The sequence below is a fragment of the Orcinus orca genome, chromosome 1 (genome assembly GCF_937001465.1).
Source record: "Orcinus orca chromosome 1, mOrcOrc1.1, whole genome shotgun sequence".
In the NCBI taxonomy this organism is placed as follows: Eukaryota; Metazoa; Chordata; class Mammalia; order Artiodactyla; family Delphinidae; genus Orcinus; species Orcinus orca.
Genome location: NC_064559.1, coordinates 37,550,048 through 37,574,742, shown reverse-complemented (window position 1 = coordinate 37,574,742; position 24,695 = coordinate 37,550,048). Strand labels below are relative to the sequence as shown.

At 46.8% G+C, this 24,695-nt stretch overlaps 1 protein-coding gene across 2 annotated transcripts; it reads left to right on the top strand.

The window, feature by feature from the left end:
- The first annotated feature begins 939 nt into the window (after nucleotides 1-939).
- CD34 (CD34 molecule) lies at nucleotides 940-23,557 on the top strand. 2 transcript variants are annotated; one of them, XM_012537689.3, is made up of 8 exons: nucleotides 940-1,108; nucleotides 10,749-10,931; nucleotides 11,550-11,803; nucleotides 12,835-12,915; nucleotides 20,488-20,638; nucleotides 20,872-20,924; nucleotides 21,250-21,414; nucleotides 21,965-23,557. In XM_012537689.3, exons 1-8 carry the CDS (start codon nucleotides 1,030-1,032, stop codon nucleotides 21,977-21,979), a joined length of 981 nt encoding a protein of 326 aa, XP_012393143.1. In that variant the 5' UTR covers nucleotides 940-1,029; the 3' UTR covers nucleotides 21,980-23,557. The 2 variants fall into 2 exon arrangements, with proteins under 2 accessions (XP_012393143.1, XP_004282459.1); XM_004282411.3 differs by having other exon boundaries at nucleotides 944-1,108; nucleotides 22,119-23,557.
- Nucleotides 23,558-24,695: the final 1,138 nt, after the last annotated feature.

Below are 24,695 nucleotides of genomic sequence, written 5' to 3'. Positions count from 1 at the left end.
CCCCCCCCCCCACCTGGTGCCATCATCTGCTCCTCCTGGCTCCTCTGTCTTCCAGTATCCATCTCCCCAATCCAGTCCTTGACTAGGCTGACTGCCCAGTTCAAAGTTTCTGTAATTCAGTTTACCAACAACCAGAACAACTCACGAGGAGTACACAGCTCCAGGATCAATTAGGTAGAAGAGGGTGGAGTCAGGGGAAGTCTTTTTTTCTGATAAGAGAGCAGGAGGAAGCCCCTAGAGTCTCAGCCCCAGGACTGGAGAGAAGGCACCCCAGGTGCTAGGGGAGTCCTTTGTCTTTATGATGATGGTGACAGGATCAAACTATGTGCGAAAATAGGGACGGTAACAGGAAATAACCCTCCAAATTAAAATAAATAGATCTTGTAAGAAAAATAATTAAAAGAAAGTGAACAATTACTGTCATTTATATGTCCTGCTCAGGCTTTCTGCATCATTAACACACAGCATAGTCTCTGGTAGAGTATCACTAAATGCCTCAGATTTGACATGTGCTAAATTGTACCTGATTAGCAAAATGCTCGCACTTGTAAACTCAGGTCCTTACTGGTAGATTCCGTCTGCAAGATTGTTCTCAGCTTAAAACTTAAAAGAAAAGCAAAAAGGAAAGGAAATGGAAAAAAAAATCAGAGGAAACTTGCCCCCTGCCCTGGACACCGGCAAGGCTGACACAAAGGGGTTAAAGTTAAGTGAAGTCGAGCTTTAAGAAGATGGGGCCTCTATATAAAGTTGAACAAGACGTCTGGGGCCCTCACAAAACCTTTTTTGGCCTCGACAGCGGCAACCCCAGCCTGCCTCCTAACGTCCTCCGCCTTTGGGACCAAGCGGGAAGCTCACGTTAGTGGCAGCCAAGGAGAGGGGTTGGCCGTGCCAGGACTAAAGAGGGAGGGGAGGGGAAAAAGCAAGTTTCGCCCACCCCACGCTCGGGCGGAGGGGCGGGAGCTGCGCGTCCGGGCCTGGCCAAGCAGCGTCTCGGGCTCTGTGCATCTCTTCGGGAGCGGCGCGGGAAGGATGCTCGTCCGCAGGGGCGCGCGCGCGGGGCACGGGATGCCGCGGGGCTGGACCGCGCTCTGCTTGCTGAGTCTGCTGCGTGAGTATGGGCCTCGCGCCCGGCCCGGCCAACTTGGTGGCGGGGAGGGTCGACGCTCTCCCGGAGGCAGAGCGCGCACAGCCGAGTTAGGCGGAGCGAAGGGACCCCTGCCCTACCCCATGCCCCCACGCCCACGGCTGCTCCTGGCTTGGTGGGACCGGGGCCGCTTGAACAGAGCCCAATGGGCACTGGTGCCTCCGCTGGGAATGGGTGGGGGTGGGACGCGCCGGGAAGGCGACCACACTGTGAGCGTGAACTAGCCCAGGTGTAAATCGGAGGTCGCGCCGGAGGCTTCCCAGAGTCAATGAGGCTCTCTCGAGTTGTCTCTAAAGTAAAGCTCTTTGAAGATGCCAGTGTCCTTTCGCGTTGCCAAAGGTGCAGAGTGCAGAGTTGGAGCCAGAACCAGGAGAGAGGGGAGGAGAGAAGCAGGAAAGTTTCGTGACTGACGGTTGATTCAGAAAGCTGCGGCCTGAGCCGGTTCCTGGGAAGAGAGCGTTGGTGCCCACCGACCACTAGGACAGGGGGAGTCAGAATTGGACATTCAAGGAACCGGAGCGAAGCCAACCTGGGATGAGGCCCCAGGTCCGAGGTCCAGAGGCCCAGGAGGCAGGCTGAGTTAGGTGACATGGGGAGTTTGTGACATGGGGAGTTTGGAATGAAGAACAGTCCGTGAAAATATTCTTGCATTTAAGATCGCAAAGCTAAGTTACACTCCGTCTTCTGACACCCTCTTCTCCATGCCACTGGAGAGAAGGCACAGGGTAGATGGAGTTTGTTCTGTGCCCTGCTTTCCTCTCCCCACTGCAACCCCTCACCCTGGCACAAACTCAAACTTGTTACATTTCGGAGTTTTCTTCCCCTGCCCTTCTTCTCCAAGTTCTAAAACTAGTGGACAGATCAGCAAACTGGTGGACACTCCTTGGCTTATCCACATCCGCCCTGACTTCTTAAGCTCTTGCACTCACTTTGGTTAAAAAGAAAAATTAGTAGGCGCTCAATAAATATTTATTCCTAATTGCTTTCATTTGGGGATAACATTCTCCATCTCATCTCACTGCACTTAGAAGGATTTAAACATTGTAAGTTATTCTCCCTTTGGCTCCAGATTCTGCTTCCAGGCCTCTAGGACTCCCAATTCCCTACTCTTATTGCATCCTAAAGGCCACCCACCATGGCCCCCCAGAGTGACCTGGGCCAGCCAGCTAGGCCTCTTTGCTCTCAGTCTCCTCTGCTGTCCCCCTTTGGGTCCACCCAGTTGGAGAGAGACTCCAGGCTGGAGAAAGCTCTAAGTTAGGCTCTGGGTTGACCTGTTTGACAGCCCCAGACCTGCCCTTCGGGGCAGGGAAAAAGCTGTCAGTAAGGTGTCCGTTGAAGCCCTAGAATGGGGAACTGCCCTGAGGGCTGGCTCCACCTCACAGTGGGGTGAGTTGACCAGCGGCTCAGATTCCTATCCGATGCTCCACTCTCCTTTGGCTTCACAGCTCATGATGACCTGGTCCTGGGCCCAGTGAGGCCCACCCTTTTCTTATTTCCTCAGCTGGCCAGTCTCAGTCTCGCCTTGGCCTGCAGCAGTGGGGACGGGGAGGGCGATTTTAACCTCTGCAAAACCTTGGGCAGATATGCTGAGAATTTCAGTGTCTCCGCTTTGGGGATGAGCGGTGGGGCCTGGGTCCCTATGCTCAATCTTGACAGACTGCTAAGGCCAGTGTGTAGCTTTATGCATTCCCCAAGAGCTTTCTAGCGTTTGTTTTTATATAATACTAGGAGTCATTTTCTATTATACTGTGGGGTGACTGGAATGAGTGAGTGACTGTACCTTGAAATGCTAACAAAGGAGCATTGCAGAAATTCTGTGCTCTTGTTACTGTGAACTTTAGGGCAGAAGAGGGTTCTGTGGTTTTCTCCTCACTGACCCTGACAAAGAGCTTTGTTCTGGGAAGGTCTTTTTTCTGTCGCTGTGAGAACTTAGCCTGGGCTTGGGTACAGCAGCCAACCAAAAGTGGACTTTCTCTGTTGTAGATGGGGTGGCTCTGGGTGGTGACCAGAGTCAGGGTGGGCGCTGAGAGGCCACCAGGTAGCACTGCCACACCACCAGCTGGAAAGAGAAATCTTTCAGGTAATCAGGGAACCCCATTTGTCAGCCCCAGGGTATCTGTTTCCTCCAAGCCCTCCAAGGCTGTCCTTCCTTTTTCCCTAACAAGTACCACCCTTCACATTCCTCTCCTTCCTTTGGGTCCTTCGTGTCTGCTGACCCCACACCCATATCCTGTCTGGGGCTACGTGTAAGAGGGGAAAAAAGAAAAGGGAAAAGAATTTTATCAGATATTTTCCGGAGGGGAGAGGACTCCACCCTTTGACTCTCTGCCACATGGCGACCAAGAAGGAGCAGCCTTGGGACCTCTGACTAATTCCGTGGTCCCCAGTTCTCCCCCTTGTAGGGCCAGCCCAGCTGGCATAGCCTTTGCAAATGCAAATCTTCGGCAACATTCCTGTTTGACTGATAAAACGAGCCTGGGCATCTTTTTCTTATCCCTTTGGCTCCACCTCCTGGGCCTGTTCATTCACTAGTTCTCATCTCCTTCCTTCTCTGAGTCTTTGTCTCCAAAAGCTCAGGGCAAGAAGTGCCAAAGTGCAACAGATAAACTCAGGCTCAGAGTCTTACAAAAACACATCCAAAGGAGCCACAAATTCCGCTTCTTACCATCTCACTGCCTGATTTCCTTTAGATCCTGGGCAGGAGGGCCTGGACTTACTTTCAGAGCTGGATGGTTACCCAGTTCCACCCTCAGGGTGCCTGGGCCTCCTGCTCCCACTGACTTTGCTGGATGTCACTAAATGGCCCCGAGTGTGGGGAACTGAAAATGTGAAGGTGTGGAAAAAGAATAAAACACACCCTCCAAAAGAAAATGCTTGGAGTCGCCAGGGCAGAATTTCCATATTTTTCTGGGCTTTGACTTCCCTAGTGAGAACATTCTCTTCCTTCCTCAGCTAAGAAATAAAAACACAGTATCTACGATTTTTAGTCCCGAAGGCCCTAGACTTTGCTAAGGAGAAAGACGCGTGCATCTTGAGAGAATGTGATACAAATAAATAGGGATGTATACCAGGGTGTACTTCCTAGGACCTACACTCTGGAGACCACTGAAATGAATCACTTCCCTTTGGAATACAAAGGAAAAACCTCTGGCTTGATTGGGAAGTTTGCTCCTGGTTTAAGAGGGAAAATAACCCAAAGAACCCACCACTGATACCTTCTTAGCAGAGCAGCATCTCTAGGTAGCCAGCTCCATTATTTAAGAAAATGCCTTAATGAGTCTTTGGGTGAAGAAACCTAGACTCCTGCACAAACCTTTGATGTGCAGTGGCAGACAGGAGGCTGAATTGCTGAGCATGATAAAATAAAGTAGAACTTTGTATTTGATGGGCCCTAGAGACAAAAGGCTAGAGGACTCCGGAGGCCAGGAGAACATAGAGAGAGGAGGGGAGGTGCTGGGAGCAGTAGGGAACAGTAGTGAGTGGAAGGTGGAAAAGACCTGGCTGGGAAAATTCCTTATGGTGTGGCCCGGCTGTTTAGCATAGGAATGTCTAGCCTAGGATTTCAAGATTATGCCTTTGTCTCTTCTGGGCTGTGCTGTAATCTCCCTCCATGATCTCAAACCTTCAGTAAACATGCACTGGCCTTGTAACACTGTTAGTGGTGCTCTGGGGTGGGGTGGGGGGAATAAAGGAATGGGTGTTTGGCAAGCCCATGGTGCAGTAGTGTAGAACGAGAACTCCTGCAGCCTGAGGACAGAGAGGCACAGAGCTGTGAGACAGGGGTCGGTGGCAATTAGGAAAATGGAGAAAGAGGTGACTGGGAGAGACGTAGCCCCCAGGGAAAGCTCAAGATATTGGGGTCCCACAGGAAGTGGATGTCGGCCAAGACATGCTATTTGAATATTAAAGGGGAGTCTCAGTACCCTGGGAACACTCAGGCCACAGACACTTTTTTATGCTCACACCTCAGTTTAGCCTCTGCAGTGTAGGAAGGCATCAGCCCAGTTCTTTGATCTAGTTCAACATGACCCAAACCCACCGAGACCCATAGCAGGGATGCTTCCTGAATGCTCCCAGGAAAGATGGGTGGCTCACTATCTCCCAGAGTAGTTCATTCTATTAAAAAAAAAAAAAAAACCCCATGATTATTAGCTTTTTTTGTACTGCAGTGAATTAGCCTTTATATAGCTTCTGATCATTAACTGCAATTCTATTCCTTAAACTCTCACAGAATTAATCTGATCTTTCTTCATGACAATCCTTAACAACCTTTCTCGTCTGCTCCACTAGATTATAAGCTCCTTGAGGGCAGGGATTTATTTAAATTCTAGTGACACTAACACCGAGCAGTAGAAAGGTATCTTCTCTTAGCTTGTGCTCCGCACAATGCTGAGTTTGGTGGCGCTTCGGGAAGATAAGAATGAATGAATGAGTGAAATGAATCTTGAAGAAAGGTATTTATTCTCTCTCCCTAAATTCTTCCTTTCTATATCAAAAATCAGCAAATTTTTTCTGTAAAGGGCCAGATAGTAAATATTTTAGGCTCTGGAGTCCATATGTGGTCTCTGATGCATACTCTGTTTTGTTTTATTTTACAACACTTTAAACATGTAGAAGCCATTCTTAGCTCACTGGCCAAACAGCACACAGCCCATGGGTTGGATTTGGTCCACCAGCTATACTTGCCAACCCTTGATCCAGATGAAATAGCACTAAACCCTCAACCATATGACTTGGTTTCTAGAACTTTCCTAATTCTGGTTATCATCTCATGGGCACTCCCTTAATTAAATAAATTCCCTCTTAAAATATAGCATTGAATGGCACGGTACTACATAGAGGTGGTCAGTGTGAACACTGTCCTACGTAGAGGTGGTCAGTGTGAACACTCCTGGTGCAGTTGCCATTCAACCCAAGTGCTTATTGTGAACTCAGAGGATTGTGCTCAGTGCCCTGAGTAATACAGACAAGTATGAGAGATGGTTCCAACACTCAGGAAACCTATGATGTAACCAAGGTGACAAGACCTATACTCAGGAAACAGCATATATGATCTTGGGCCAGATAACTCATGGAGATATGTGTCTTAAGTTCTCTGAGAAGCAGGAAAAAAGGGACCTGTCCTAAAGATAACCACTGTTTCTTGAGCATTTACCAGACAGGCAACTGCTTTACACCCCCATCTCCTTTATTCCTGCGAACAACAAGGAGGAAGGCACTATTTTTATCTCCATTTTACAGGTGAGGTATAGAGAGGTGAAGAAGCTTCCCGAGGCCATGCAGCTAGAACTCGGTAGAGGAGCCTTTCAACAGGGTCCGATTACAGAGCCCGAGCTCTTTGTTTTGAGGCTCTCCTGTCTTCTCATCAACCATCAACGCAGGCTGTGGGCTCCCAGCAGAGGCCAGCTTGTCCCTTCTTCCTAGTACTGCATCTAAGATACCCAGGATCTCCTCCAAGAAATTCCTCTTGGGCCAGGTGCTAGAATTTGAAAGGATGGGCAGAACGGTGCTGACTGACTAAGAGATAAGAAAACAGCACCAGCACAAACTAAAACTCAGAGGGTCTGTGAAAAACAAGACCAAATATAGGGGGAAAAAACCTTCTCCTAAAGTACAGGAATTTAGTTAGCAGAACTTTCTGGATCTCTGAGGATTTGTAAACCCCCTTTAAAGACTAAAAGAATCTTTAATTTACTAATTGTAGGCAGAAATCTTTTAAAAACATATTACCTTCTGCTTTCTTAGTGTATCAGGAAAAAAAGGGCTTTAACCTTCAGACTCAGTTGTATCATGAAAACAATTCGGTTATGGTGCAACTCAGTGGCATCATTAATGCCTACGAAGGTGTATATTTTCATTTACTCCTACCATAAATGGTTCCAGACTAGCGTGGTTTTTGATACTCATGTCTATTTTTCATTTATTGCTGCTTATTCATTTTCAGCTGTTGCTTCTCCTTATTGTTTGCTTCTATTGTTTGCTTCTCTTTCTAATTTTTAGCTTTAGCTGGATATCAGATAAACAAGTTTGTTAGAATTGTGTGTAAAACAAGAATAATTGCCTCTGAAGTAAGTACCTGTAAGTTAAATGCATGAGTTTTGCAACATGAATTTTGTGGCATCTATTTGGCTTCTTGGAATCCTCATTTTGCTAACTTCCTGATACCTTGTCCCCTTTTGTCCCAAGTTCATGGGTTGAGATCAAGTAGGGTAGGTAGGGGCAAATAGGGTACTTAGGGAGAAGCAGTTAATAAAGATGGAGTGAGAAGTAAACAACAGAAGATAGCCTTTCATTCAAATTTAAATTGTAGTATAATGCTCTGTTGGGTTGGGGGTAAGGGCTGTTCTTCCAGTCTAGAGTGGAATGGGGTGGAGGTTTCATCGCTTGTCTCTTGGACCTGGCTGGTAGGCTGCTATGACTTCCATACAGAGTTGGGGATAAGAAGCTCAGATAAAGAAAGATCAGTATTGGATGGTTTAATGCCATGGGTGTGGGGGGCAATATAGGATAAGAACAAATCTGTGGTCAGTCTTGATTCTTATAAATGTCATTCCTCCAAGACCCATCTCTTCATGGGAGCACGAGAAAGGGAGCCCTAGAGACTGTGAAAACAAGAGACTCCAGTCTCTACTGACAGCCCCTGTGCTGCAGTGTAGGTCAGGATTGGCCCCCAGAGTTCTGCCAAGGTGTCCCCTTGTCCTACACCAGCTCATATGTACCCCATTGCTCAGCCTTGCCTTTCTGCCTTCCCTTTTTGTCCTGTTTCTCTAGGGTCTCAGAGGCTTCCCCACTCACCCTGGGCTCAGGGACATAAATCTGAGATTGGGGTTCCCTTTCCATTTGCAGACAGATCCTGCAACCTGTTCCTCAGTTCTTGGCTGTGGGATGGGTGGGAGGGGGCAGCCACAGCCGGGAGCCTGACCCTAGTGGCTCAGTAGCTGGCCTGGGTCCAGGATTGCTTCACTCATCTGGAACAGGCACGTCTGTCCTCAGAGCTAGCAGCAGGTCTCTCTTCACATCTGGAAAAGTTCAAAACTGTTTGTCTGGGTGAAGGAGGCCCTGGGGGAGGGGGTTCAAAAGCATGACATCACCTCAGCCAGGCCCAGCTTTCTCTGGCGAGAGAAGAGGGCTGGGCCAGGTTGGGCCAGATGGGATTCCCAAGAATTGATGTACTGGTGGGAAGAAGAAAAAAGGGTGGGCAGGAAGAGTGATGTCAAGGGGGAGTTCCGGTGGTGCCTTGGAATATGGTACCTTGAGAGGATGGTCCTTCAATTCAGTGTCCAAATGTTCCCACCACCTGCCCCCTGAACTGAACTCATACCTTAGGGTCAGATTGCTGAGAGGGACTTATTTAAGGACAAAAGAAGACTGGATCTGCTTCCCCACCTATTTTATTTTGATAAATCCACTCCCCCCTCCCCGCTACTGCCCCCTATCCCAGCCAGAGAGGAGCCCATACTTTTCTCTCCAAAATATGGAAGATGCATCCTGATCTTTGGCAGTTTGGACCCCCTGACCCTCTTGCTACTTCTACTCAAGAGTCAGCTAAACCTCAGTGGCCCCATTGCTCCTTGCCCTGCATGAATGATGGCCTTCCTTCTTGGCCAAAACTCTTCTCTCTAAAACGGAGAGAGTAATATCACTTGCTCCTCCTGCACCCTTGCCCTATAATTTTGAGATATGAGTTTTGTACTCACCATGAGTATCAACCTACTTGCAGCAGGCTGGGAAGAGAGGCAGATGAGGGAGAGTGAGACTTGCCACCACCTTTAGGGGAGACTTTTGGCCTCAGGTTCATTGCCTTGAAACTAATGCCTAACATCTGCCTTGATGCTGAGGAAAAGAAGAGGTGTCATTTTGCACTGCTATTTACCCGGAAACTTCTGTAAAATACAGGCCTAGGTTTCAATCAGTAAAGTTAGAGACAAGCTTTAGGGTGGCCTGGGACCCTCAGGTGCCTTGAGGATGCTACTGCCGGGTATGAGCTCTGAATACCAAGTCTACCCCTAATACTTACAGGGCTTAAGCTAAGAATACAATGGAGGCCCACATATTATAGGTTTTAAACACTTCAAAGTTATAAATCAGGCCAACCATATGGTAAATAAAATATCGTTTATCCTCTTACCTTGAAAAACTTACCTTCATGGCCACCTGGAAGGCCAGATTTGAAGTTAGGACTCTCAGAGCCTTGGAGTTCAATGCCACAATGTGGCTTAGCAGGAAGAGGTGGTCCTCGGCCCTTGCCTACCCTCTTCTCTTCTTCTTACTCATGGCTCTGGTCCGTACTATAAGGGATCTTGCATGCAGGCAAGGGACACCCCACCTACAAGGTGGGGTTAGATCTTAAGCTCTAACCCTTCTCCCTGCAAACAGCCACCCATTGGCCACCCTTGGGCCTTGGAGGCACACACCCTGGTGTTGCAGTTCACCCTTGGAAGGAGGGACTGGGAGAACAGGCCCATGCAGGTCCTTAAGTGAGCAAAGAGCCATTTGGGCAAGAAGTTCTAGGACTTCTGGTCCCAACACATGATCTAGAAGAGAGGGTACACCTCTGTTGGCCCCATGGACTCCTCGTAGCTTGGGGACGGGGAGGGCAGGAAGAGGAACAGAGTGTAGGCTCTAAAGTGCAGGGTCCAGACAGGTAGCTTCTCCTTTCTGGGTCTAAGGATGGCACTGCTGGGTACCACAGGAAACATGGAAGGGTAAGAACCTGCAGGAAAATTTTCAAAGAATAACTAGTTCCAGGAACATTATACTATAGCAATTTAACATTTGTTATCTCATTGATTTTCCCAATAACCCCTCACTTTAAAAATTAGTAAACTGAGACACACACACATTAAATTACAGAGTCATTGACAGAGCCAGGACTAAGCTCTCTGTTCCCAGGACATTTGTTGAGGAACCAAGCCTTATGCTCTCTAGTCCATCAGCTAGATTCCTAGGTCGGAGCTTCCCGAAAGAAATCTTGTGGTTGCTAGCTGCAGTTCCTCAATAAAAGGAAAGAATGAAAGGATTTGGGGAATGGGGGAATCTAGGGAGGATAGAAGATTTTTAAAGGATTACGTAGAGATGGTGTCAATCTAGTGATTATTCCAAGAGTTAATACATTGGCTGAAGAGAAGGATACATTAAAAAGGAAATAGAGGCACATCTTTTCCCACATTTTAGATCTTGGCAATACTTATTCAGGTGTAATTTGAAATTTTAATATTTTACTTAGCATGTTATGAGCATTGCCTCATATTCTTATGCTGCTATAGTTTTTGCATTTTTTTATTTGCAATGATTATGGTATGTTAAGTGCATATAACATCTATCCTATTGTAATTCATTTAGTTGCTTGCAACTTTTCCCTTCTATAAATAATACTATACTAGATGTTTGGTGCACGCAAACTTTTCCTTCTCTCTTTCCTTAGGAAAAATCTAGTGAGAAATTAGTCACATGTCCAGGAGGATGTCCTTGTTCTGCTCTGTTGCCAGGGGTGGCAGGGGATGTTCTAGATGGATTCTACCTAAAGCCAAGAAATTGAATCAGGTGATGCCATGAGGCTCCAGGATGATTTGAGTTCTGATATTTCTTCTTTGTTTCTCTATAGCCTCTGGGTTCACAAATACAGAGAACTTGACTACTACTGCCACAAAGACATCTACCCCAGGAATATCTTCAACTGTCCCTACAACTATACCCAACCAGGAAAGCACAATATCAAGTACTTTTGGAAACATCAGCCTCTATGCTATCTCTCAGGACAGCAATGGGAACACAGCAGCCATCTCAGGTAAACAGTGTTTGTCTCGGGCCCCAGAAGGATGCTGCTGGCACTAGGGTAAAGCATTAGGTTATTTGCAAATACCCCCACCCTCTATTTCCTGCCACAGATGGAAACATACAAGCCCCTTTTAATAGTGGCTTGAGTATCGTGCTTAGGGTACCCTGAAGTAAGCGCTAGACACTTCTTCCTGTAGTGACAGCTTTCTCAACACCGTGGCAGCTGATCCTGATTTATAATGCTCCTTGCACCCTTTGAGTTCAGCTTAGTGATAAAATAAAGATCTGATGAGGACTCTGTAGAGATCTCTGAGCTCTTCTAAGTGAACAGACTGTGTACAGGTTCAAACTGGGGGTCTTTGACATCTCTAGGGTGGACCAGTTTCCAGTTCAGTTTCCGAGTCCTGAGGGCATCTCTAAGACATTCTATGATTATAGCTATGGTTCTAACAGCTGGCTGGAAATGAGTTGGTAAGGGTTAAGACATGAAGTAACTCTTAATTCCCCAAATTCCCTTTTCTGGGTTGAAGTCCGTGCCTATGTCAATGAACTGAGATGTGTTTGTGTGTGTGTGTGTGTGTTTATGCCAATGCGCATATATTCACACTTCTGTTTTGGTCAATTCCAGAGCCTACAGTCAATTTCACATCTACCTCTGGGATCACCCCAGTCCCTGGAACCATGAACTCTTCTGTCCAGTCACAGACCTCTTTAGCCACCACAGTGTCTTCTACCCCCATCAACTTTACAACTTCAGAGATGACCTTGCAGCCCAGCATGTTACCTGGAAATATCTCAGATTCCCCATACAATAGTACCAGCCCTGTGACATCTCCCACTAACCCCTATACATCATTTTCTCCTATCCCAAGTACCATCAAGGTGGGTGAATCAGGCCAAAAATGACAGATTGCCCCCTCACTTCATATGTATGCAAGCTCTCTCTTCCCCTTAACCTCTGCTTATCCCAACCAATGAATTTGGGTCGTATAGGAGTTAGCGTGAAAAATGTGCAGCATAAATATTGCTGGAAGGGATAGAAAAGGGAGGAGAGGGGTAGAGTTGGGTAGCAAGGCTGATCTGTGCCGTGGGTACTATATTTCTAGGAAGTAGAGAGTAAAGAGGATTCTCAGAAATCCATCTAATTCTCTGTGGTTCTTTCCAGTACCTCTTGGTCCAATCTTTGACTAGGGTACCACTCGCCTTTGGGCATATTTGGAAACCATCTTCTACTTAATGGCGCTGCTTTTCCCAAAATGTTTAGGGCAAATACCATTTCCTCTATGCAAGAGGGTTTGGTGGTATGCCAGGAGTAGAGAGGCAGTGAGGAACTAGGCAGAACAGGGGTGTTGAGCTCAACCTGCCTTTCTCAGCCTTTGGGCCTGTGACTATCAACAGCTTTCAGCAGGAAGAGTAGAAAATGTGAGGGCATGGAGCCTGGGGGCAGGCATGGGGATCTGCCTGGTTTCTGTTTTTAAAGGAGCCAGAATAGAAATATGGAGAGTTCTAAGGGACCAGGAGGAAAATGAGTGTCACCAGGATCTGCCTGGCCACCTCATTATCTGTTTCGCTGCAAGTGTGTAATTCACTGGAGGGAAAACAGCTCAAAGGGGAAAAGATCCTCCCCTCTTCCATTTCTGCGCCATCCAAGCAAATGTTTACCAAGGTCACAAATAGCTACTTGCCTGCAAGCCCAGGCTAGTAACAAAAGTTTTGATTATCTGATGAGTTAGGAAGTGAGGTAAAAGAAGAATATGACATAAATTCCTAGTCTCCTAACAAAATGTTTAAATTCCCTTTCTTTAAAGCCTCTTTAAAGAGTATCTCACAGAAATCAAACCAGAAAAGAGGTGGGGAAGAAATGCCGGGCAAAGATGCTGGCTTATTTACTTTTTTTTTTTTTTTAAATACAGGGAGAAATAAAATGTTCCAGAGTCAAAGAAGTGAAATTGACCCAAGGTATCTGCCTGGAGCTAAATGAGACCTCCAGCTGTGTAAGTCAAAGCCCCCACCTCCATCCCCAATTCCTTACCCCTCCCTCTCTTCCCAAAATTCCTTCTGAATGTCCTGAAGGCAAGTCTTGGACTGACGGACTTGGGAGAGGGTGGGGGAGTTTAACATGGACAGGCTACTTTGAATACTGAGCTCTGGATTTAAGGAGTGAGAGGCCCCATCTGGTGGACAAAGAAGGCAAAGACAATTTTATTTAAATTTACTTTTTTCCCTCCTCTATTGTACATTATATATATATATATTTTATATATATATATATATTCAGATTTAAGTTTGCTTTTATGTTAAGAAATTCTTCATGAAATATAAACTAGTCACCTAAAATATCAATTTATTTATTATTATTTTCATATAACTCTTTAATATACAAAGAATTTTTTTGCTGTAAACGCTGCATTCTCCGTATAACCATTTCCCCTATAATTATTATTATTCCTCTCCTTTATTGATTGGAATGCTTCCTTTAGTTTGTATTAAGTTTTTATATGTCCTAGGGCATGTTCTTCAGAGAGATTTTATATGTTTAGTTTGTCTTTTTTGGGGGCCTGTTTTAAATTTTTTAATTATTATACTTTTATATTATGGCACTTTTAATATCCAGTCAAGCAGGTCTTTGCTTATTACACTATAAAAATGAAAGGCATTTTTCATCTATTCTTTTAGAAAAACTATAGCAACACCTATTCAAGATTCAAAAAAAACACAAAACCATTAAAATTTTAATTGGAACTGCTCTAAAATCCCTCTATTTTTTTCTGGTTTTCTTTGGTATTGTTCAGTATCTTCTTTTTTTAGTTTTTAAAATGTTTTTTCCTTAGGTTTTATGGATTTCTTAAGGTTTATTTATAATATAGATTTTTCCATGATATATTCCAATTGATTTTTCTGGTATATTGGAAAGTTCGTTGAGTTTTTAATATTTATCTTGGGTCTAGTCATTTTCTTTAACTTGTTTATTAATTCCAGGAGCTTTTTAGCTGATTATTTTTCATTTTTAACATAAGCTATTGTGTTATTTCTCATAATATGTTGCTTTTCTCCTTCTTTTTAGTAGTTATGCCTCTTCTTTCAGTTTCATGTCTTATTGCATTGGTAAACTGTACAGCATGGTGTTAATTTTTAATGATGACAGCAGACCTCCTTGCTTTGTTTCAGTAAATCCAATTTCCTGACAGTAACAATTTCCTGGATGAAGGATAAGATGACAGGAAGAGTGGTATTTACTCATAGAAAAAAAAACGTTTTCTTACAAGGTGGGAATCCATTTAAGGGAACCATATATATGATGTGTGACGTGCATAGATTGGAAAGAGCCTGAGCAAATACTGTAGTCTGTAGAGGGCATTAGGTTACTTATTTTGTCCACTCTGACTATCGGTATCTTATTCACGATTATCAGTTGGGTCATTGTGACTCACAGCTCTTTTAAAATAATACCTAAGAAAATTATTTAACTTACAATTTTAAAAAACACCACAAATTTTGAAGACATAGGTTCACACAATGGAATAACTAAGTGCAATCTGCAAAATAGTTAAGCATGAATATACAACGTACAAGTAACATTCTGTGTGTTTCTGACGCTGATTTTCAGCTCTAGTCATTTAAAAAAAATTTTTTGCCCAACACTTTGCTAATTATAGCCAAGAAAAATGACCATCTTCTCTCTCTCTTTTTGTATCATCTTGGTTGAGCACTTATTTTCTTGTGCATCACAGCGGTCTGTGCCAGAATGCTAATTCCTTGTACGAACGATTTAGAGCTAACTGCAGAGGATTCATTCTAAATGTCTGTCCACTGCTCTTCAAAGTTCACATTTAACGAGGGTCATTGTACAAGACAAGTGCCAGAAACTTACTGCTACTCCAGAAATAACTTCTCTTTCTGTGCTGCAGTCTGTTTCTCTCTGAGGTCTTTACTGTCTACTCTATTCTGTGCCACAGCTAAGGTCTGCACTCTACTCAGTTTGGAGAGGATCTGCAAGTAGGGATGCGAAAAGATAGCAATTCCTCCAATATCCTAAAGAAGGCTTCTGCACTGCCCATGATGAATCAACTCTATGGCAGCACCTGTGTAGTGCTATTGTTTTCCTTTTCCTTCCACCACCGTCGATACCCCTGTCTTCCTAAGGGTTCCTCTTCCCCAGCCCCCAAGCAGCATTGCCTCCCAAGGTAATTTTCCTCAGTCAGCAGTCCTTGTTCCAGAATTTTGGGCCACAGCTCCTGATTGTGTCCCAGATTCCTTTTCCTTGAGTCCTACTGCATGCTTGTCTGATAATCAATCTGTTCCAAAGTGGTGTAGTGTCTCCTAATTTTCCTTAGGTTGCATTTGTACCTTTGGTGTCAGAGAGCCTTACCACAGTGGTTCTCATCAAGGGAAACTCAGGCCTAATGAGAAGCATGAAAGACATGGGTTCCTCTAACATCACATCCTTGAGTACTTATGTAATGTTCTTATGCTCTTCCATCTAGTATATTCCCATAACAGAAGTATGCATGCATTGTTCTCAGCTATCCAGACACTCATTTTGCACTGGTACATAGTGAGTATCCTACCTGTTAGCTCTTGCAATGGGGATTATTTAGGCCTGTCTTCTGTACATGCATTCTGTAGACATTTCTATCCCAACTACTCTCCTTTTGCTCCTCATACTTCACCTCTAGGCAGAAATCACCTATTTCAGCCACAGGGAGGGAAGGCAATCCCACTCTCCTGTCAAGCACCTGTTACCACATCTCAGAATCTTCATTAGCAGAACGCGCCACCCTATGTCTGACTTTCATTCTCTCCGCTGCAATATCAGGTTAATTTAGTTTTTGTGGTTGTGGTTTCCCACATAATTTCCAAAACGTGAGATTACTTTATTCTCTTATGCTATAGCTATTGGTCCAGGGGAATCTACCAAAGAATCATTTTAATGGTTGTAAAATACACATAATATAAAAATTTACCATTTTAAGTGTACAGTTCAGTAGTGTTAAGTACATTCACATTGTTGTACAATCAATCTTCAGAACTCTTTTCATCTTCCAGAACTGAAACTCTCCACCCATTAAACAGCTCCCCATTCCCCCCCTGCTCCCAGCCCCTGGAAACCATGATTCTACTTTCTGTCTCTATGAATTTGACTGCTCTAGGTACCTCATATGAGTAAAGTCATATAGTATTTATCTTTTTGTGACTGCCTTATATCACTTAGCCTAATGTCCTCAAGGTTCATCCATGTTGTAGCATGTGTCAGAATTTTCTTCTTTTTTAAGGCTGAGTAATATTCCATTGTATGTTCATACCCCATTTTGTTTATCCATTCATTCACCTATGGACACCTGGGTTGCTTCCACCTTTTGGCTATTGTTAATAATGCTGCTATGAACATGTCTGTTCAAATATCTCTTCAACACTCTTATTTCATTTCTTTTGGGTATATACCCAGAAATGGAATTGCTGAATCATATGGTAGCTCTATTTTTAAAATTTTGAGGAATCGCCATACCGTTTTCCACAATAGCTACACCATTTTATATTCCCAGCAACAGGGCACAAGAGTTCCAGTTTCTCCACATGCTCACCAATATTTGTTATTTTCTGCTTTTGTGATAGTAGCCATCTTAATGGGCATGACGTGTGTTTGATTGGCATTTCCTAACGATTAATGATGTTGAGCATCCTTTCGTGTGCTCACTAACCATTTGTATATCTTCTTTGGAGAAATCTCTATTCAAGTCCTTTGCCCTCCAGTTTGTTTTTCAGAACTACCTTTCTTCAGAAACACATATGTTTATATGCAGAAGTTGTATTTTCTCCGCTAGCTCACATCACCCTTGTTCTGTCACATTTGCTTCATTGGAGGCAGGTTGCCTCCAGCCTCCAGATAATATCCCCAGCCCTCGCTTTCCTTGCCCTCTGCCCCAACACTAAAGGTCAGTTTCCATGCAGAAAAAATAACTTACAGACGGAGGCCTGATGAAGACAGTGTGTCTTCTGGAAAGAGCCTGAGATCTGGGACAGCCTAACTTTTGGTCAGCTGCCCACTTGTGTGACTTGTAACAGGTCCTTTAATGACTCCAGTCTCTATATGAAAATAGGTGTTTTAGCTGCATTGTCAAACTCACACCACAGTCAATACATTTATTGAAAGAGAGGGTGGGAGGGACAGAGAGAGGCGATTTAGCCTAGAATCTTAACATTGGGAAATATCTTAATGTTCGCTTAGAAAAATACCTGTCCCTCTCTCTCCCAACTCCCATACTTAATATGCTTCTTTAACATGTTAAGAGTCTTTGCAAAGTTTGAGAATGCTACTCTAGAAAGGTTAGGTGGTTTTATTATGATTATTATTTTTACAAAGTAACATGTGCAAGCAGATGTAGTTAGGGGTCCACCAATCTGATTCTCATGAGCAAAATGGTGAGGCTGTGGCTTCCTCCTGCCTACTCTCCCATGATGTCTGCCCACAGCCTCCCTTGGGGGAGGATGTTTATTTCAAGCATCCGGAGGAGCATTGTGCTTTGTTCAGGATCCACCTGCTCCTCTCCAGGCCCAAACACAATTCACTGATGCTGTTGGATTGCAGAGTGGGAGGGAGGCTGGGCACTCAATTCCCTTGAATTGAGTCCAAGAAACTAAACAAGGGGTGGAGGAACCCTGTGTAGAAGCCAAACCACTTGGGATGTTAAGAGGAACAACAATTCACTGAGTTCTTATTTGTTTGGTGTTATGCTCCGTGCAGTCTGGGTTCAAAATTATGTAATGTACACTCACTCTGCCCACTAAGAAGTCTTCTAGTCTAGTCACAGTCACAGAGAAATGACAGTAGCGGTAAGGCAGAATGTGATTAAACATCGACGTGTGGACAGTATAGTCTACGAGGTATTGCTATTATTAATAGTAATAGTAACAGCTGCCATTTATCCAGTGCCGATTCGGTTCCAGGCACCTTGCCAGGCACTCTTCATACAGCAGCTCGTCAGTCACCACCCCACTGAGTCTTCAGCTGAGGAGCCTGACACTCAGATGAGTTGCATGACTTGCAAAGAATCTAATTAATAGCAGAACAGGGGCTGATACCCAGTCTAAGGGAAGATAGGACTGGCTTCCCTGAGTAGGTGAGTTGGAATTGAGTCTTGAAGGATGGGAATCCAAGGGGGAAAGCCATGTTCTTCATGGCAACCAGGGTTGTGAAGGTCGCAGGCTCACACACTCCTGGGCTTCCTTGTGGTGCTACCCCCACTCCCAAGGCCCTTCCCTGCCAGCTTCTCCTGCATACATGCTACCCATTCTTCAGGATGTTTCTGATAACCCCAAACCAGATGTATGCTCACCTTCCTTTGAATGTCCATAGCAGTTGTCTGTGCCTTTCTTAGGGTTCTTACCATGTAACCAGCTCTGTTGCCTCTTAGTCTCTTTGTGCCTCAGTTTCCTCATCTATAAAATGGGGAGAATAATAGTATCCATCTCGTAGGGTTGTGTGAGGCCTAAATGAGTCACCATGCATAAAGCACTTAAAATAGGGCCTGAGACATAGGAAGCATCGTTTATCTTCATGGCCATGCATATACAGTGAGAGCTCTGATCACGTGGAATTCATTGCCACACCGGTACCCCCCCCCCGCCCCCCTACCTGACACACGCGCAGAGGGTTTCACACAGTGTCTCATATTCGGGTCGTGGTCACTGTCAGAACAGCTGAATCTGGTTGAGGACTCAGCAGACTGAGGAGGTGCCGCCTTGTTCGGCTTGTTTAGATTATGCAGGAGCCCTGTCCCTCTGCCTCTCTCAGGAACAAGACACATGTCAACCAGAGACACTTCAGAAGCCCAGAATCATCCAGGCAGGAGTTTCCCTCCACCTCATCCAGAAGGCGCGGTGCTGGGGAGGGTGAGGTGCTCACGGAGAGGCAAGGCAAGGCTCTCCAAAGGGACACGAGCCCAGAAAGGAAGAAGACAGCTGATCACATCAAATGTGGAGCCCAGACTCCCCACAGCAAATGCTGTTGTGAAGAGCCTCTATCCAAGGACTTCCTTGGACACCTGCATCGTCTATCCTTTTCCTGAGGGGGAAGCAGCCGTGGCCTGAGAATTCATTTCTCTGTAACCTTGGCTCTTGGGGACCTTCTGAGGCTACCGTTGGATTCTTCTCTCTGTGATCTGGAGGTTAGGTAGCCCTGCTCTCTGGCCTCCCCAAAGCCTCGATTTCCAGCTGGCAGGAGAAAGCTGGATGTGAGGCCAATGTTTTTTTTGTGTGTTTTCTTGCGGTACGCGGGCCTCTCACTGTTGTGGCCTCTCCTGTTGTGGAGCACAGGCTCCGGGCGCACAGGCTCAGCGGCCATGGCTCACGGGCGCACCCGCTCCGCGGCATGTGGGATCTTCCCAGACCGGGGCACGAACCCGTGTCCCCTGCATCGGCAGGCGGACTCTCAACCACTGCGCCACCAGGGAAGCCCCGTGAAGCCAATCTTGACCTTGTCTTGTGCAGGAGCAAAGGAGCCTGGGTTTTCCTGCCTCGGGCCATAGCAGTAGGAAAATACCCAGGCTGCTTTCCAAGCTGGGAGGGCCCTCTGGCCTTGCCCTGAGGAACAGTCTTGCTCCACAAACAGGAAGCTTTCTTCTCCACGGAGGCTCAGTTCTGATGCCCCTCACACGCCCCAGCAGTTTTCCCCTAACAGGAAAGCTGTCAGAGCCGTTCAGGCATTTCCTCCCCTGCCATCTGCCATCTGGACGGAGGAGAAAGTCTTGGTTTTGATTCCTTTTCTGTGCAGGGGAGGCCACTCCCTTTGGAGGCTATTGAAATAAATCCTGGAGGTCTGAGCACAGGGTGCTGGAGGGGCACAGTCAGTGATTCCAATTCATCCCTTTTCTGGGACTCAACGGTTGAAGAATAATCAAGAGTTTGTCTTCTGAGTCTGAGTGCCTGAGTCCTATGTCGGCAACCTGGAGCAATCTGTTGCCCTCATGTAAAACTGGGTTCCATGTTTCTAATGGGAAAGGGGGATGGAAGACTAGACAAGAACACCACTTGAGGTTGAGCCATGCTCTTTGTGAGACCCCTTGGAGAGTAAGAGGGAAGGGACCGAGGATCCTGTTGCGTCTATAGTCATAAATTTGTTCTCTATTCCTCACCTCCCTTAGCTTTTCCTTCAATATTTGGGGCTATTGTAACCTTGAAACAGAGGATTTTCTCTTCATTCGTATTGCATTATTAATATTTTCTGGTTTTGGTAATTTCTTTTGAATTTAATTTGAATAGTATATGTTTACCTGGGCAATCCTTCAGCAAGATGATATTTCCTAAATTCATCCTCTGGCATCTTACAGTGCCACCTAGGACCACCTTTTGGTCCTGGAAGATTTTGGACTTTTTATCTTATTATGTTTTTGCACATAAGAAGTTTGCGAGATTTTTTTCTTCAGTTGGAATTTTAGAAAAAAAGGATTCTTCTTGTTTTGAGGGTAACAGTGTGACTTTAATCAGAATTATTGCCTGAGACTCCGGATGCAGTTCAGAGTATACTAGTAACCTCCTCTCCTTCTCACCGTTTTTCCCTGTCATCCCAGGAGGAGTTTAAGAAGGACAATGGAGAGGAACTGATCCGAGTCCTGTGTGGGAAGCAGCAGGGTGAGGCCAGGGCCGGGGTGTGCTCCTTGCTCCTGGCCCAGTCTGAGGTGAGGCCTCACTGCCTGCTGCTGGTCTTGGCCAACAGAACAGGTAAGGGGCACATCTGTCTTGAAGTCTAGGGAGGAAGAGGGGCTGAGGTTAGAGGATCCTGGGTAGAAATCAGGCCTCTTCACTCAGAGAGCACAGATGCTAGGGAGCAGGGCTATGCTGACTTTGGGAAAGACCCCCCTGAGATGGACCCTCACCATCAGAGCATCTTCTAGAATAGTACAGGATGAGCTGTTCCAGCTTCTAGATCCAGCAACCTCTGTTTCTAATTCTAGAACTTTCCAGCAAGCTCCAACTTCTGAAAAAGCACCAGTCTGACCTGAAAGAGGTAAGCTCTGTGAGATGAGGGGTCTCAGGGGAATTCACTGGAGCAGGGGAGAAAGTAATTATCTTCTCCAGACCTGCCCTTCCTTCCTACCTCTCCACCCTTCTCCAATAGTCCTTTTCCCTTCTATGTTTGAAACAGAATGTTACAGTGCAGCTTAATTAAGAGATTCCGGTCTTAAGTCCTGTTTAGAAAATCCCTGAGGTCCGTGTCTTCTTGGGTTTATTCCCTGTTGAGCCACACACAGGGTCTAGCATGGTCTGGGCTCCTTGTCTAGAACCCATGTTCCACAAATGACAGGCTCTCTTTTTTGTCTCTTCTCTTCAAGCTGGGCATCCAAGGCTTCACTGAACAAGACGTCGGGAGCCACCAGAGCTATTCCCGAAAGACCTTGATTGCACTAGTCACCTCGGGGATCCTGCTGGCTGTCTTGGGCACCGCGGGCTATTTCCTGATGAACCGCCGCAGTTGGAGCCCCACAGGAGAAAGGCTGGTCAGTTCTAGGGTCCAGGGCAAAGAAAATGGGAAACTAGGTCTCCTGGGGAGGTCCATGAATGCCATGGAGGGGGAGGAGAAATACCAGAAAAGGCACTTCTGTGCCCTCACAAGGGAATATGCGTGTATTCACATTACTGTATCCATGGACAAGTCAAAACAATGTATAGCAGATTGGGGAGGGGGCACTAACTGGGGCCCTCGTCCCTGTGGTAGCAGATGGTTCGTGTCATCTATTTATTATTTTCCCTGGGATAGTTTAGCTGGATACAAACCAGAACAGGCTGCTAAATCAGCCACTTATTTGCAAGCATGTTAAAAGCCCACGGGCACCAAGTGGCTCACAAGGGGACACATGGAGGGAAAATCTACTCTTGACGTGTTCCGGATGAGAGAGGACAAGGCCAGGGTTTGACTTTTGGCCTCTGGCCCTTTACCTTCTCTGGGGAGGTTATTGCACCCTGGGGACTGCCTAGTTTCTGGCGGGAGCTGGCTCTTGAACTGCCGTGGCACGGTGTGGTGCCTCTCCTCTGTCCTTTCTCCTCTAGGAGCTGGAACCCTGATCGCTCTTCAGGAAGAAAGGAGTCTGCACATGCAGCTGCAACCTCCATCTTCCCCTCCCACTCCCTTCCTCTTCCTCCCACCCCCCCTTCCTGCTGCCCTGCTTACGAGATAATGCTCCTTTATTTATACACCATCTAGGGCGAAGACCCTTATTACACGGAGAACGGTGGAGGCCAGGGCTATAGCTCAGGCCCTGGGGCCTCCCCCGAGGCTCAGGGAAAGGCCAGTGTGAATCAAGGGGCTCAGGAGAACGGCACCGGCCAGGCCACCTCCAGAAACGGCCATTCAGCGAGACAACACGTGGTGGCTGATACCGAACTGTGACAGGGGGCGAGTGGGTGGGGCGAGACTGGGCAAAGTCTGGGGAAGGAGCCCCTCCCTGCACCTGAGCACGTGCTGTCTCCCTGCTGGGGGAGCCTCCCTTATCCTCCACCCTTTCCCACTGCACACCCCATCGGAGGCCGTTCCTGGGACCCTGCCCTGTTCCAGGCCAAGGGGTTCTCGCCACCTTGGGGAGAGACAGGTAGCTCCTGCCCTTTCCACATTCAGCTCCCTGCACCCAGCCTCTGGGCTGCTCTGCGTAAAGGTGTGATAGGGAAAGCCAAGGTGCAGAGAAACTCCTTGGGGGGGTTGAGGGCTTGCAGCTTCCACACAGGGGCCCCTTCCCTCCCCATCCTCTCTGCCTCATTATAGGAACTCCCAGGGGAAAGCACAGGCTTTTCTGGGTTGTCATTTCCTCCCAGGAGACTTTGCCTTTTACTCTTTCTTCGTTATATTTTCTTTCTCTACTTTAGGGAAACCAAAGCAACCCCTTTCACCTGCTCCTTTGTAATGATATAGCCAGAAAATCATGTTGTCTTAAACCATCTCCCTCATTCCCCCTCTAAGGCACTGTGGATTCTGTCACCAGCTCCCCTCTTGCTCTCCAAGTTCCCTGAGCTCCACAGGCCCTGCCCGCCCCCACCTCCAAGTTTTAGAACAATGTCCTGTGTCTGTGTGTTTGGGGTACGTGCACACACATGGACACAAATGGGTGAGGGCACATAGCTTGGCCCTTATCTCTGCGGGGCCACGCAGAGCTTCTGCTTGGGCTGCTGCTTCTCCCTGTGGCTCAGAGTGGACAGGACCGTGGGACCAGATCTCTGAGCTGTGCCTCTTGACCTGTGTGCTTCTGAGGAAGACTCGTGCACGGAGGCTAGGTTCTGACCTTAACCTCTGTCTCAACGGCTTCCTCCCTCCTCTCCCTGACTCCTGGGTTGAGCTGTGGCCTCAGCCTCCCAGCAGACTCCTTTCTGTCTCTGCCTTCCCAACCCTTAATCCTTTTACTGCTCTGCAACCCATGTGGTCAGGGCCCCAGCACGTCTTCAGAGGACCCTCACCACAAGCCACCTTTTCTGTGAGTGACCCAGGTCCTGTTTTTGTTTCTGTTTTATTCCAGAGGGGTGAAAAGGGATCCTGGTTTCAATGACGGTTGGAAATAGAACTTTCCAGAGATAGGAAGATGGGGTGGATTTTTTTTTTTCCTGAATAAAAAATGGTGTGTGTAAATACTGTAATTAAAGTGATACTGAAACATATCTGTTCTGTGGTTCTGTCCCAGCCGGGTGTGCCTGAAGACCAGAGCAGCGGTTTCCCCATGAGACCTGGCCAGACTACGCAGGGGCCCGGTAGGGAGGGGCTAGCCAGGGAAGAGGTGGGACCAGCTCAGGGGACACAGGTACCAACCAGGATGCTGCTTTTTGTCTAAGCCTACTAACTACTCCCCTCTCTGGGGGGGAGACAGGGATGCCCTCAGGGAAGCTGATGTTTCTAATCCCAGAAAGAAAAGCAGGCAGAATGCAGCGGGGTCTTCAGATTGGAGGGTGCTGAGGACTTAGGAGCTGTACCCTTCATGAACACCTTTCTGAAATAGAGGCACATTTTGGTCACCATGTGTAAAAGATGCCAAACAAAGAGAAGGAGCCCGGGCCTGTGCACCCTCTATTATAGTCACACCATCCCCATCCCCAGCTGGGGGCAGAACAGTGAAGGAGAGCATGGGAACTTCTCTCTAGAGATCTGGCTGCCAACTCCTGGAGGGGATGCTTTCCACCTCTGCCTTAAGACAGCAGCCTAACTGCAAAACCATCTGTAAGCCCCCCTAGCCCCAGCGCCCAGACCCCCCCCCCCCAGCCCCTACCATAGGAAATGGGGGAGGGAGAGCTGTTGGACAATCAGAAGCTTCAGGAAACGCTCCTAAGTGTGTCAACAGTGGTGGCAGCAGTTGGGGCCAAACAAAGGATCCTTCGATTCTTATCTGGCCAAAGCCAGACCTTTTCCCTCAGCAGCCCTACCCCCATTTCCCCCTTTCTTTTCTCCAACTGCTCTAACCAGAGGTTCCTCCCCAGGACTCAGGGGAGGCAAAGGGAGGAAATCTTGAGGTTTCCCTAGAAGGTGATGGCTGGGGGTTGGTCAAAGGGAAGATGGTAAACAGAAAGAGAAGTCAGGTTGGCCTCTGTCTGGTCACACATCCGGCCGTGAGAGGGACGGGAGGAGAGTCTGGCCAGGTCAGGCTGGTGGTACAGGGTACAGACTCCCAGGAAACAAGGGAGGAGGAGAAAAGGCAGCTGGGTCTTTGAAACACCTTCAGCCTCAGGCCCAGAGGCTGGGTATATTGCCCCGAGTTTGTCAGAGTGTGTAGGCTCTGGGAGGAAGAGGTGTGTGTGTGTGTGTGTG

Coding starts and splice junctions, on each gene's coding strand:
- CD34 (XM_004282411.3), top strand. CDS start 1,030: ATGCTCGTCCGCAGGGGCGCGCGCGCGGGGCACGGGATGCCGCGGGGC. Junction 12,916..20,487: donor TAAATGAGACCTCCAGCTGT/GTAAGTCAAAGC, acceptor CTGTCATCCCAG/GAGGAGTTTAAGAAGGACAA. Junction 20,925..21,249: donor ACCAGTCTGACCTGAAAGAG/GTAAGCTCTGTG, acceptor CTTCTCTTCAAG/CTGGGCATCCAAGGCTTCAC.